At 38.5% G+C, this 14861-nt stretch overlaps 1 protein-coding gene across 38 annotated transcripts in view; it reads left to right on the top strand.

Moving 5' to 3' along the window:
• Positions 1-14861, top strand: part of neb (nebulin) — a 297385-nt gene that overhangs the window by 60068 nt on the left and 222456 nt on the right. For all 38 annotated transcript variants that reach the window (XM_087989288.1, XM_087989277.1, XM_087989285.1 and 35 more), the window contains 7 exons: positions 1239-1343; positions 2907-3014; positions 4761-5072; positions 10055-10261; positions 11148-11252; positions 12883-12990; positions 14457-14768. In XM_087989288.1, the coding sequence (XP_087845414.1) occupies positions 1239-1343; positions 2907-3014; positions 4761-5072; positions 10055-10261; positions 11148-11252; positions 12883-12990; positions 14457-14768 (1257 nt within the window). The remainder of the gene's footprint in view (positions 1-1238; positions 1344-2906; positions 3015-4760; positions 5073-10054; positions 10262-11147; positions 11253-12882; positions 12991-14456; positions 14769-14861) is intronic.

Genomic DNA, 14861 nt, shown 5'->3' with positions numbered 1-14861 from the left:
GGTAAGTAGAGCTGAAATGCGCATCAGCTATGATTGAATGGCGGAGTGGACTCGATGGGCTGAATGGTCTTACTTACACTCCTATGTCTTATGGTCTTATGCTTCATAAGACTAGTCCTTCATCCCAGGAATCAGTCTCGTGAATCTTCTTTGATCTATTTTCAATATTTCAGATGCAAATGCATGTAACCAAAATTGCACACACCTGTCTCAATAATACAGTTGTAGCAAGGATTGCCTTTTTTCACTCTAACCCCCTCCCAATAAACACCAGCATTCTATTTGCCTTCTTAATTACTTGCTGTACTTTCGAGCTGAATTTTTATTATTCATGAACAACGACAGCTATCTCCCACTGTACTATAGCATTCTGCAATCTCCGTCTGCTTAAACTATATACTGGTTTTCTAATCTTCCTGCTAAGGTGGACAAGTTCATATTTTCCCATATTATATTCCAACTGCCAAATTTTGTCCATCGACTTAAGCTATCTTTGTTGCTAATTCTTGTATCCTCCTCAGAACTTGTTTTCCAATCTATCTCCATATCTTCAGTAAATATAGTTATAATACAGTTAATCACTTCATCAGAGCCATGAATATTGTTTATAACTAGTTGAAGACACAGCAATAATCCCTTCAATACTGCACTCATTACAATTGTCAACCGTAACTGATCTATTTATCCACATTCTCTGTTATGTTTAGTTGGTCAGCCTTGTACCCAATGCTAATATATCACACTCAACATCATATGCTCTTCTTGTTTTGTCGTCAATGTTTCACTGTTGACAGCATCATAAAGAATCCCATTGTTGTCCTAAAATTCTGGCGGATTTGCCTTCTGGAACCACTAGATAATGATTAAGAGGAGGAACTGTGTTTGCTTTTCTCTTCTTCAGAACATTTTCTCACCTATGCTTCAGGTATGCTGATGAAACACAGATCAAGCAACAGCTCCAAAACATTTATGATCCATGTGGCATGTTGCAGACTGAGCAGTGCTACATGTTTTTATACATTTGAAACCATTCCACGAGCAATGTAATAATGTGCAACAGACTCAAATCTCTGAAAGACTCAACAATTGTCTCGTCTCCTCATTTACCTGTACATTTAATAGGCTTCATGTTTCAATGCTAACAGCCTGTTAACTTATTCTGAATATTAGTTTTGTAATGCTAACAATTTCTTAAAAATCACAGTCTCACATTTTTGAATTTTTGTTTTACCATTTAGATAAACTACAAAGCCAAAGGAGAGAAGATCATTCACAAGTACACTTATCCACCCGATGTGCCAGAGTTTATTCAGGCTAAAGTCAATGCTATTAATGCCAGTGATGTAAGTATATTTGAGTGAATCTGTTCAAACACTGCAGCCACTTTTTCTACCAAATGGAGTTGAGGTTCTCCATTCCCTAACTGAATGACAGAGTAGGCTCATAGGATTCCATTTGTTGCATTACTATGTAGCAATAGTTGATTATGAACAAACAAGTGACAGTTAGTGGTACTTTATATTCAATAATATTCAAAGTGCAGCTGTTTCAATGTCTCAATAGTATTCAGAACATACACCTAACAAGCACACAAGGAAGTTCCAATATTTCGGACATATTTCAAGAGTCAGACTCAGGTTCTCAGCTTATCCACTTGCCAGTTTCCATTGATGCCATTTCTTTTAATGCACAGGTAAATCACGGGCTGATAGCATAGTAGAAAGCCTGAGCCTTCAACTCCAGATATAGAAGGCGTGGTTAAAAAAGCATTTGGCAGGCTTGTCTTCATTGCTCAGTCCTTTGAGTATAGGAGATGGGAAGTCATGTAGAGATTGCACAGGACATTGGTGAGGCCTTTCTCGGAATAATGTATTCAGTTTTGGTTGCCCAGTTACAGGAAGAATATTATTAAGCTGGAGAGAGTTCAGAAGAGATTTACCAGGATGTTGTCAGGTATGGAACGTTTGAGTTATACAAAAAGCCTCGAAAGGCCAGGACGTTTTTCACTGGAACGTAGGAGGTTGAGAAGCAACCTGATTAAAGTTTATAAAATAATGAGAGCACAGATAAAGTTAATAGTAATTGTCTTTTCTCTAGTATGGGGAATCTTGAGATCAGGGGGCACATTTTTTAAAGTAAGAGAGAGATTTAAATAAGACATGAGAAGCAGTTTTTTTACACCAAAGGTGGTTTGCATGTGGAATGAACTTCCTGTTTAAAAGATATTTGGAGAGGGCCATAAATAGGGAAGGTTTGGAGGGATTTGAGCCAGGAGCAGGCAGGTAGGTTTAGTTTAATTTGGGATTATATCAGGCATGGACTGGTTGCACTGAAGGGTCTGTTTCCATACAGTATGACTCTATGGAATCAACATCAGAGATTTCAGAGGTTTAATATAAAAACCTAGATCTTAATTATGTTAAAATATAGTTGGAAATGAAAACCTGGTATCAGTAAACGTGACCATGACACTGTCAGATGATCGGGAAAAGACAATTTATTCACCAATGTCCTGCAGGAAACAGTAAATACTGTCTTAAACAGAACTCCAATATGGTTGTCACTTAGTTCCCTCCCTGATGTGACATGGCAACCATTCCATTGTATCCAAATCAGGGCATCTAGAGACGGCCAGTAAATGTTGCCCACAATGCAGAAATGGATATTATTTTAAAAACTCTCCTCGTTGCACAAAACAATAATTTCCTCTTTTCTTTTAATGCTTTAGAGATGTAACCAAAGGGGTTGAACCCAATATGAGGTGATAGGGGTCTTTTGTCAGTCAGAATGATTACACAGCACACCAAATAATATACCAGCTCAGCTCAATATATGGCTTATTTCTTGTAGTCCTGAGTCTACAATGCGATTTAAAAAAAAAATTTAATGATCATTTTCCTTTGCAGAATTGCTACAAAGAAGCATGGAAAAAGGATTTATCAAAGGGCTGTAGCATTACTTTTGACGCTATTCCAATTATTGCTGCTAAATCTGCTCGGCATAATGCTAGTGATGTAAGTATATAGTATTCATACTTTTAAGTGTACTTTAGTATACTATTTCCCCTATAGTATTTTATTTTCCCAATCTTCATTCACCTTATATTGTGTGGTAAGGATAAATTGCAGAAACAAGAATGATAAAATTAATGTTATTGATCTTATACAAGGAGTGGAGGAGGAAAGAACAAAAAAGCAAAATTCACAAGCCTTATAGCAGATCAAAGGAGAGAATAAAATTTAGCCTCATGATGTAGCTATGTGAAACAAATGTCCAGACAGAGTATTTGACAAAATTGTATTTAAGTCTTTATATAGGTGACAGGGTTAAACAATTGTTGGACCAATTGTCTGCAAAAGTTCTGGGATCATACCTGTTGGAAAGAAGGATTGAGTTCTATCACGATATTAATACTGCAGATGTTATCCAAATGGGATAGGGGAGGGAGTTAGTGATAAGGAATCAACAGGGAGCAATGGAGATAAGTCCATAAAGGAGGAAATAGGCATAGCTCAGAATCTCCTTAGTATTTCTTATGTTTGTAGTCACAATTTTGACTTAAATGTAGCAAAATCTGAACATAAATGCATTTCTCTTAATTTTCACCAAAGTTAGAGGGTAAAGTTGGAGAGGTTTGGAGGAAATTTTCACCTCCTCTTTGGATGGAATAGGCTTATTGGACTAGGTGACCGCTATTTATTCCACAACGTCTAATGCATCATGTTCTTGAAAAGACATTCAAACAACCGTGTAGGCCCTTTTTAATGGTCCATCATCGCTTGTCTTACATTTCCCTAGTGGATGTGAAGGTACATAGGGATACTTCTCTGATCCAGGAGGATCTTCAGAAAATGTGTGCTGGTGAACTCAGGCCTCATGTCACAGATCTATGCCCAGTCTATGCTAAGTATAAATCTGGAATCTATTGGATCATGGAATCATCCCTGCTGTTTCTGCTCACTCTTATTGCACTCTAAGCTGGACAGAAAGGGCGTTGACTGTGGGTGTTTATTTGAACACTGTGATTTGATGCTATTTGACAGAAATATTAGGCTATTTAATATCTGCAATTTTCTGCTGCAATACTGTTTAAGACTGTACTAATAAGCAAGTTTAATCAAAATGAAAATTCAAGACTGAAGAAATATCCTGTAATATCAGTTTTAGTTCACAATCCTCCAATTTTTGTAAAGTAATATACAACGGTGTTTGGAAAATATTTGTACCCTATTTTAGAAAATACTACATGAACTAAAGGTGCTAAAGTTGCAGTAGCATTGCAAATATAAACATTTCAAAGAAGCATGCTAGGCTTATATTTGAAAAGCAACTTACAATGTAAATGTTACAATGTTTGTTGACAAAGTTAAAAAATCACACAACACCAGATTATAGTCCAACAGGTTCAATTGGCAGCATTAGCTTTCGGAGCACTGCTCCTTCATCAGGTGGCTGTGTCACAAATGTCAAAACCACCTGATGAAGAAGCAGTGTTATGAAAGCTAGTGCTTCTAAATAAACCTGTTGGACTACAACCTGGTATTGTGTGATTTTCAACTTTGTCCACCCCAGTCCAACACTGGCACCTCCAAATAATGTTTGTTGAGATGTTATTATTGATTGCTTACAGAAACCCAAGGCTGTTAATATTTTTATCTTTGTGTACATACTTTTTATTTTAATGGTGGTATTACTCAGTTGCTGAGATGAGTACTTGTGCTGTACCACCTTCTGTAGTAATTTGAACAATTACCTTACAGGTAAAATACAAAAAAGCTTATGAGCAAGAGAAGGGAAAACATTTTGGCTTCCAGAGCCTCCAAGATGATCCAAAGCTGGTCCATTCCATGCATGTAGCCAAGCTTCAGTCTGACCGTGAATACAAAAAAGACTATGAGAAAAGCAAGACCAAATACCACACACCATTGGACATGGTCAACATTACCACTGCCAAAAAGTCCCAGGAAGTAGCCAGCAACAGTAACTACAAGCAACCGATCCATCACTATACCTATCTGCCAGATGCCATGAGCTTGAAACTGTCAAAGGACATGATGAATTTACAGAGTGATGTAAGTCACAATGTTAATTTTTGCTTTCTATTATTATAATATTTAAATATTTATCTTTACTTGAATGGGTAAAGAGTACAGAAAGCTAGAACAAAGTTCAGTGGGTAATAGGGAAGGCAAATAGAATCTTGGCCTTTATTTCCAATGGAATGGAATATAACCGTAAGGCGGTCTAGCTAAAGCTATACAAGACACTACTCAGACCACAGCTGGAATATCGTGAACAGTTTTGATCCCTTTATCCAAGGGAAGGTATACTGACACAGGAGGCAGTCCAAAGAAGGGTCACATGGTTTGGAGTGATTTTCTCATGAGAAGAGGTTGAGTAGATTGAGCTTGTACTCCTTGGTGTTTGGAAGAATAGGAGAAGATCTTATTCAATGGTATTCAAGATACTTAGGGGCTCAACAAGGTAAATGCTGAGAGATTATTTCTCCTTTTGAGAGGGGGGGGGTCTCCCATTTATGACAGATGCGGAGGAATTTCTTCTCTCAGTGGGTAGTGAATCTATAGTAATCTTCACCATGCAGGGCTGTCGAGGTTGGATCATTAAGTATATTCAAGTATAGGCAGGTTTTTAATCAATAAGGGAATCGAGAGTTATAAGGAAAAGGCAGGAAAGTGTGGAGTTGTGCAATATTGGATCTCACTGATCTTAATAAATGGAGGAGCAGACTCAAATTCAATTGGCAAATGATCCACTTCTGCTCCAACAACGTTTGGTCTTTCTTTCTATGCGAGCACAGGGGGCTTCGATTTCCAAACAGCTCAAGAATTCTTCAGCACTTTTGCTGTGCTCAGTTGGTAGTGTGCGCTTCCATATGTAGGGAGAGATGTAAAATAAATCATCTGAGAACTTGAAAACAATAGCAGCAGGAATGGTTTTAAATAAAGTGAAGGCTGCAAGAGTTACTCATCTTTCTTTCCATAAAGTCAGAGATTCAAATCTTGAAAACAGAAGTTTGCACAGATAGCTCTTGGTATTTTCCAGCACACTGAGAATTGCTCTGAGCTTGTGCTTTATCAAGATGGAGTCATAGAGTCATAAAGATGTGCAGCACAGAAACAGACCCTTCGGTCCAATTCGTCCATGCTGACCAGATATCCTAAATTAATCTAGCCCCATTTGCCAGCAGTTGGCCCGTATCTCTTGAAGCTCTTCCTATTCATACACCCATCCAGTTGCCTTTTAAATGATGTAATAGTACCAGCCTCCACCATCTCATGGCAGCTCATTTCATATGTGCGCCACCCTTCACGTGAAAACATTGTCCCTTAGGTCACTTAAATCATTCTCCCCTCACCTTAAACCTATGTCCTCTAGTTTTGGACTTCCCTACTCTGGGGAGATGTAGACAGTTATTAATCAAGAAAACAGCTTTCATTTGTATGTCACTGTAAATGTAGTAAAACATCTGAAATAATTTCTTAAAACCATTAACAGACAAAATTTGGCATTGAGCCAGAGGTTTTGGGGCAGTAGCAAAAAGCATGAAGAAATAAACAGTTGGAAAAGCCAGAAAACCATCTTAAAGAATTAAAAGAAGAAAGAATGTTGAATATGTGGAGGTTTTTGAGACAGTTCCAAAGCTAAGGCATAGCAAACTGTAGTCTTGTCCACCAATAATGACATAAAAAAACATTAGGATGCACAGCTCCATAACTGAAGAAAGGTCACGCTCTCACAGGATTGCAGAGCTTCAGGAGGTTTCAGAGATTCAAAGCAATGACATTAATAAACATAAATTACAACAGACTGAATCAAGTCAGCTCGAGAGAATGCAAGCAGCAAGTCTAATAAGTTGTCTAGGGACCAAGTAGTTAAGGGAACACAAGCCAATGAGGAAGATACACTGCATTGCCCAAAAAGGATGGACATGTAATCAAATAACTCTGACTTTAAATGTAAGACCATTATAACACGCTGTATTGGTTCAAAGACAAGATAGACAGAAGTCATTAGTAATGACTTAAAGAATTGTGGAGAATTGGCAGGAAGGTGGAGTTGGCGCTGAGGTGAGATAAGCCATGATCGTGTTAAAGGATGGGGTTGAATTGCCGACTCCTGCTCCTGGTTCTTGTATTGGTGAGTGTATGAAAAGTTATTTAACTGAATGTTTATTGAAAATAGAACAAATGCATACTTGTTATGTATGGTTTATTCATTTCTACATGCAAAAGTCTCAAAAAGTCTTTCCTGAGGTACGTTAATGATACGATAGAAATCCTAACCAACATAATGAATTCTCAGTCTTGCTGGACAGGGGCAGATGTTATACATAGTGTTAAACAGAATTCAATCCAAAAGGTATGACAGAAACAAAGCAAGACAATACAAATGGATTCTGAGATATTTATAAAATCATGAGAGACATTCATAGGGTAAATAGCCAAGGTCTTATCTCCAGGGTAATGGAGTCCAAAACTAGAGGGCATAGGTTTAAGGTGAAAGAGGAAAAATTTAAAAGGGACCAAAGTGACAACTTTTTTGCACAGAGGGTGGTGCGTGTATGAGCTGCCAGAGGAAGTGATAGAGGCTGGTACAATTGCAACATTTAAAAGGCGTCTGGATGGGTATATGAATAGGAAGGGTTTAGAGGGATATTTGCTGTCAAATGGAACCAGATTGATTTGGGATATCTGATCAGCATGGACAGGTTGGACTGAAGGGTCTGTTTTATGCTGTACAGCTCTATGATTCTATGTCTGAAGAGAAGCAGGGCCAATCTTGGGGTTGATGTTTACAGATCCCAGAGGATGGAAGTCAGTTAAGGAAGTTGGTCAAGACTGTAAATGTTGCTTTATTGTCTGAGGCCTAGTATATACAAGTATGGAGATTATGATAGAATTGTATAAAATATGTCACAACTACAGTACTATGTAAAAATTTGATCACCACATTATGAAAAGGATCTGATTACAGTTGAGGGAGTACAAAAATGTTTGCTTTGTTCTCAGGAATGGAGAATTTTAACTATGGAAAAAGATTGAATCGGCTGTGTTTTTTTACATGGAAAATGCCAAAGGGAGATTTAATTGACGTGAAGGATTTGAGTGAAGCAGAGGAGTAGCCTTTTAACTCAGAGTGTGGGTCTGGGTCTAGGACTTGTTGATTCTAAGGGTGACAGAGGCAGAACCCTCATTGCATTTAAATAACACTTGGATCAGCATTTGAGCACTTGAGGTTGTAACCTACAGGGCTGTGGACCACGAGTTGGAAGGTGGAATGAGAACAGATAGCTCTTGTTCAGTCAACACAGACACAAAGTATGCCTAATGGCCTTATGGGTGCCATAAATTGTCTTATGTTTCTAATTCACTGTATGGTTAGGCCAATTAATTCTGTGAATTGTAGACCGGTGAACCTGACGTTGGTGGTGGGCAAGTTGTTGGAGGGAATCCTGAGGGAAAGGATGTACATCTATTTGGAAAGGCAAGGATTGATTAGGGATAGTTAACATGGCTTTGTGCGTGGGAAATCATGTCTCACAAACTTGATTGAGTTTTTAAAGGAAGTAACAAAGAGGATTGATGAGGGCAGAGCAGTAGATGTGATCTATATGGACATCAGTAAGGCGCTCGACAAAGTTCCCCATGGGAGACTGATTAGCAAGGTTAGATCACATGGAATACAGGGAGAACTAGCCATTTGGATACAGGACATGACTCAAGGGTAGAAGACCGAGGATGGTGATGGAGAGTTGTTTTTCAGACTGGAGGCCTGTGACCAGTGGAGTGCCACAAGGATCGGTGCTGGGTCCTCTACTTTTTGTCATTTACATAAATGATTTGGATGCGAGTATAAGAGGTGCAGTTTGTAAGTTTGCAGATGACTCCAAAATTGGAGGTGGAGTGGACAGTGAAGAGGGTTACCTCAGATTACAACAGGATCTTGACCAGATGGGCCAACGGGCTGAGAAGTGTCAGATGGAGTTTAATTCGGATAAATGCGAGGTGCTGCATTTTGGGAAAGCAAATCTTAGCAGGACTTATACACTTTATGGTAAGGTCTGAGGGAGTGTTGCTGAACAAAGAGACCTTGGAGTACAAGTTCTTAGCTCTTGAAAGTGGAGTCACAGGTAGATAGGATAGTGAAGAAGGCGTTTGGTATGCTTTCCTTTATTGGTCAGAGTATTGAGTACAGGAGTTGGGAGGTCATGTTGTGGCTGTACAGGACATTGGCTAGGCCACTGTTGGAATATTGCGTGCATTTCTGGTCTCCTTCCTATCGGAAAGATGTTGTGAAACTTGAAAGGGTTCAGAAAAGATTTACAAGGATGTTGCCAGGGTTGGAGGATTTGAGCAATAGGGAGAGGATGGATTGGCTGGGACTGTTTTCCCTGGAGCGTCGGAGGCTGAGAGTTGACCTTATAGAGGTTTACAAAATTATGAGGGGCATGGATAGGGTAAATAGGCAAAGTCTCTTCCCTGGGGTCAGGGAGTCCAGAATTAGAGTGCGTAGTTTTAGGGTGAGAGGGGAAAGATATAAAAGAGACCTAAGGGGCAACTTTTTCACACAGAGGGTGGTATATGTATGGAATGAGCTGCCAGAGGAAGTGGTGGAGGCTGGTACAATTGCAACATTTAAGAGGCATTTGGATGAGTATATGATTGGGAGGGTTTGGAGAGATATGGACCGGGTGCTGGCAGGTGGGACTAGATTGGGTTGGGATATCTCGTTGGCATGGATGAGTTGGACTAAAGGGTCTATTTCTATGCTGTACATTTCTATGTCTCTATGACTCTATGACCCAAGCTCCTATCAATAGAGTGAATGAGATTTACCACATACTGCTGTGGAAAACTCCATAATATTCGAAGACAGGTACTCTCTCGAACTCACCATTATTGGGAAAATGATGATCTATATCAAAGTCTCCTATCTCTTTGTCAAATACATGAGCAGTGTGACTAATGTCAATTTGGTAGCAGTTTTGCCATAATTAATATTCCACATTTAAATTGATCTCTTTTTCTTAAAGAACCTGTACAAATCTGATTACAATAACTGGTTTAGAGGCATTGGCTGGAGTCCACTTGGCTCGATAGATGTGGAGAAAGTGAAGAAAGCTGGACAAGTACTCAATGAGCATAATTACAGACAGCACCCAGGTAAACTCAAGTTTACCAGTGTGCCTGACTCCGTTGAAATGGTGCTGGCGAAAACCAATGCACGACAGCTTAATGATGTAAGTGGATCTTCACAGAATATCATTGTTTATCTTACTTTTCAATTTATCTGAGTATCTTTCAATAATTTGTGCTTTTGTTAGCATAGTTCAGCTATAGGCAGTCTGGGAGTTCCTGCCCAATTTCTTTCCAATCATTGCTACTCAATGTTCAGTGAGAAGTATACTTGTTATGGGCAAGGAAAATCTTTAACAACTTCTCCTTCAAACCCTCAACAGCTATTGCATTTCCACAATTTGGAGATGCCGGTGTTGGACTGGGGTGTACAAAGTTAAAAATCACACAACACCAGGTTATAGTCCAATTTATGACAATCACCTGATGAAGGAGCATCGCTCCGAAAGCTAGTGTGCTTCCAATTAAACCTGTTGGACTATAACCTGGTGTTGTGTGTTTTTTAACTTTGCATTTCCACAATGCTGCTTGTCTGAAGGCATCTGCCAAATCCCGAAAGAATCTGCTAGCGAGTTGGAATGTTAGCTTCTGCTCAGCTATGACCAGGATGAAAGACCTCTAAATTCAACTTCATGGAATACAGATGTGATGCTACTGATGACACTAATTGGTTTTCTACCGATCCTAACTGATTTTCAAGTCCTCGTTGCATTCAGTTTGTACACATGATGACTCATTTAGTTCTTTGGTAGAGGAAGGTCTTTGGTGTTCATGTCTGTCACAGAAGCATTGTCTGGGGTTCCTTTGTTAAACACCTCCTCCTTATTATGTCACTATCCAAAGTTTGCAGCAAAATCTATCACATTTGATGATGATCTAAGTGATTTTCCAGTCTCCCATCAAAACTAAGAATCCCCAGGAGAGTTACTGTGTGAAAACACGATGTGCATGCAAGTGGCGATCTTCTTATGACTTGGTTTTACTTTATAGAAACTGTACAGATCTGGTGGAGAGAAGATCAAGCACAAGTATACTTTGCCATCAGATGTTCCACAGTTCGTTCAAGCTCAATGGAATGCTTTCAACCTCAGTGATGTAAGTATTAGTCAACTTGAATTATTTCTCTAGTTTGTTACAAACTCTTCCTGCTAACCTTTTTAAAGACGAGGATACCAGTCTGAATCAGGGTTAAGTGATCTTTGTCCTTTTACAATCCCTGAAACACCTGTATTATTGGTTTGAACCTTTGCAAAGCTCTTTCCCACATTAATTTTCAGTTTCCCTTCTGTCAAACTTTTAAAATTTAAAATTCTATCAAATGGAGTTGCATTACCACCAATGGTATAATTCAGGACTTTTCTGTTAATCAACCTCTTCTGAGTGACCTTGTTGAGATTCTTGAGAATTACCATTACAATCTGATCAGCTCAATTGAATTAAAAGTATAATTTAACAATGCTTTATACAATTCTATATCATTTATTCTCTATGAATGTATGAATTTATTCTCTATGACAGCTGCAGAAAAATACCTTTCTGTAGAGGCAAATTCAGTAATACAAAGGTCATATTTTCAATAGTTTTCATTCAGCATCAAAAGATCTAAATTGTGTTTTATTAAGTTTCTTAACTTCAGTCTGTGACTCCTAACCAAGCTTAAGGGGTAGATTTTAGCTACTGAAATGAACAACTTGATTTGGAAAATTTCTTCACTTGATGGACTTTTCTCGGTAAAAAAAATACATTGAATCATAGTACATTTTCATTCTGGATGTGAAGATTGAGGAGAGGTTAGTGGGTATGGAATGAAGTTGAGTTCACATACTCTCAAGACCGATACTAAATAGCCAGAGGTTAGAAAGACTATCTAATTCTCTGGGACTTGGCCAGTTGTTTTAGATGATTTTCAGCCCTCGAGCCCTCATCCCTCACAATCTTAAACTCCACCCATGCTACGTGGCCCCTTATAGTTCAATGCCAACTCAATGTCAACTGATCTACCACCACTCCACCCCCCCACCCACCCCCACTCCAACCCCTGCCCCGCCATAACCTTCATAACCCTCAATTTCAGAGAAATAGATTTAACATTTCAGATCAATGTTTTGATGAGAGGTCATCGACTTAAAACATTATCTATGTTTCCCTGCACAGATGCTGCTGGCTTGCTGAGTTTTTCCAGCATGTTTTTTTTTGAAACAATTACTGAAAACTGTAGTTATTTATTATTTTGCAGTTTAAAAAACAGGACATTTAGAAAAAACAGGAAGTTCAATAAATAATTTGTATCATGACAGTCAACAGAACTTATCTGGTCTTCAAGAGGATTATGCTGACTCCATCAATTTGTGACTCCCAGTCTATGGATTAAGGAACAGCTAAAGTGAAATCCATTTGAAATCAGCACTGAGCCTTTCAGACGCTGAAAATATCTGTGCTTAACACAGATGCACCAATGATCTAATATTGGCTACAGGACAAAATTGGCAGAGTTTTAAGATTTTAGTTCTTTTCCAACTCTTAGCCAGACAAGGATACTCAGCTCAGGCAGAGATAAACTAAAGAAAAAGGTAAATGAGAAGGAGATAGAGCACCAAAATTAATGCATGAAAACCTCCCTTAGTCTTGCTGCTGTTACAGATATTTATGCTGCATGCTATTTTCCAATATTTAAGTCTTCAATAAACTGTGTATTCTCATTAAAGTTTCTCTAATCGTTTTACAGAATTGCTACAAAGAGAAATGGAAGAAGTCACTAGCTAAAGGATATCATCTTGAGCCTGACGCAATCCCTATTGTTGCAGCCAAATCATCAAGACGTATTGCTAGTGATGTAAGTGCCCAATGTCATTAGCTCAAGTGTGGCTTTTTATGTAAATACTCACAGGTCTTCCTTAATTTCCCAAAGAACTGTTAAATGTGAGGAGGGGGTCGTGACTGAAAAACATAAATTAGGAAGAGTTGCAAGTTAAGGTTCTCTGGATGAATTAATATATTGAATGTGGGTCAGCAGCATAATATCGTGTGTTTTAGACTGAACTGGATATGAAAAAAAAGACTCAAAAGCTAAAATGACAGAATGTTAAAATACATTTCAGAATCTTCATGAGTGAACCATTCGAGATAAGATGGAAGGAGAGTTTGGCACACAGAACTTTACAGTGTATGTAAAAGGATATTGTTAACTGTAGGATGAAATCCCTGAAAGAAGATGATAGCCAATTTATAGATGATGATCAAATTGGGGAAGAGGTGCTTAATAAATACTTTGTATTGGGGCTGCCTCTCAAATGTTTAAGAGTGAGATGAATACTGTTTTGCAGAAAAGGGAAATTGTAGCTAAAATAATCAGCCAAAAATGAAAGAACAACACCATGATTTGATGGATAGAGGTGAAAAACACAATTACAAAGGCCCTCGGCATTGCCAAAATCTATTATGTAGGGATACGCTCGGGAAAACTGGAGATATGCCAACCTAAGTATTGATGATTGGGTGGATGTTTGATCAAAGCTTCACCTTGGGATTGCATACGATATACTGAGGTTATAATTGTCTGGTCCAACTCTTTCCTGGGTGAGAATAGAAAATTCAGAGGGACAGGATGTAGATGGATATAGGATGATACAGGTTGTTCTGTTATAACGTGCATTTCAGAAACGTGAATTCGCTATAACACGATTGAGGAATTAGGGAACTGGTTCTAAAACGCAAAGTTTCAAAACCTCTGTTGGCTGTAATGCAATTACATCACCAACAACTTAAGCACTGTTGCTAAAATGCGATTTTTCTATAGAAGAAAGCACAAGAACACAACCAACGCATTATAAAAAAATTACTCTACAGGAAAATGATCACTGGCTTTACAGGTATCCCCCGCTTGTCGAAATTTCCCTTTTTATGCCACTTTGCTTTTATGAAAATCCTATATTAGTACCTGTTTTCTCTAACTGAAAGAAATCCAGAGGACTTTTGATTTTATGGAAAAAGACAAAATTTTTCCCATATAAATTAATGCTTCATCGCTTTACGTCATTTTGACTTAGGAAAGGATTCATAGTAATGCTCTACTTTCGGATAGCGGGGGAAACCTGTAACTGTAACATTTGCTACTTCTTTGCTTATTCTTGACAACTGCAATAGCAAACCCCATCATGCCCATTATCGACTTGAAAATTTACCTTTTTTATGATTCACAAGATGTCAAAGAATGGTGAATGTACAGCTTTTGAAAAGAAAGCTCCAGTGAATGAATCTTAAAGCTACAGTTTGTCACTAAATGCATTATTATTGTTCCAGTACAAATATAAAGAGGCCTATGAGAAGGAAAAGGGCAAACACATTGGTTTTCGCAGTCTGCGAGATGACCCTAAGCTGGTCCATTCCATGCATATAGCCAAGCTCCAGTCTGACCGTGAATATAAGAAAGATTATGAGAAAAGCAAGACCAAATACCACACACCGCTAGACATGGTCAACATTACCACTGCCAAAAAGTCCCAGGAAGTAGCCAGCAACAGTAACTACAAGCAGCCGATCCATCACTATACCTATATGCCAGATGCCATGAGCTTGGAACTGTCGAAGAACATGATGAACATACAGAGCGATGTAAGTCACAAATTAAAGGAAAATTTTCTATCAGTCATGAGTATAGCAACTTCCCACTTCCAGCCAAAATAGATGATCTTCGTTATCAAATAT

This window comes from Chiloscyllium plagiosum, unplaced genomic scaffold (genome assembly GCF_037043375.1).
Source record: "Chiloscyllium plagiosum isolate Xiang-an unplaced genomic scaffold, Cpla_swu_hap1 HiC_scaffold_7, whole genome shotgun sequence".
NCBI classification, from domain to species: domain Eukaryota; kingdom Metazoa; phylum Chordata; class Chondrichthyes; order Orectolobiformes; family Hemiscylliidae; genus Chiloscyllium; species Chiloscyllium plagiosum.
This window is presented reverse-complemented; position numbering and strand designations above follow the sequence as displayed.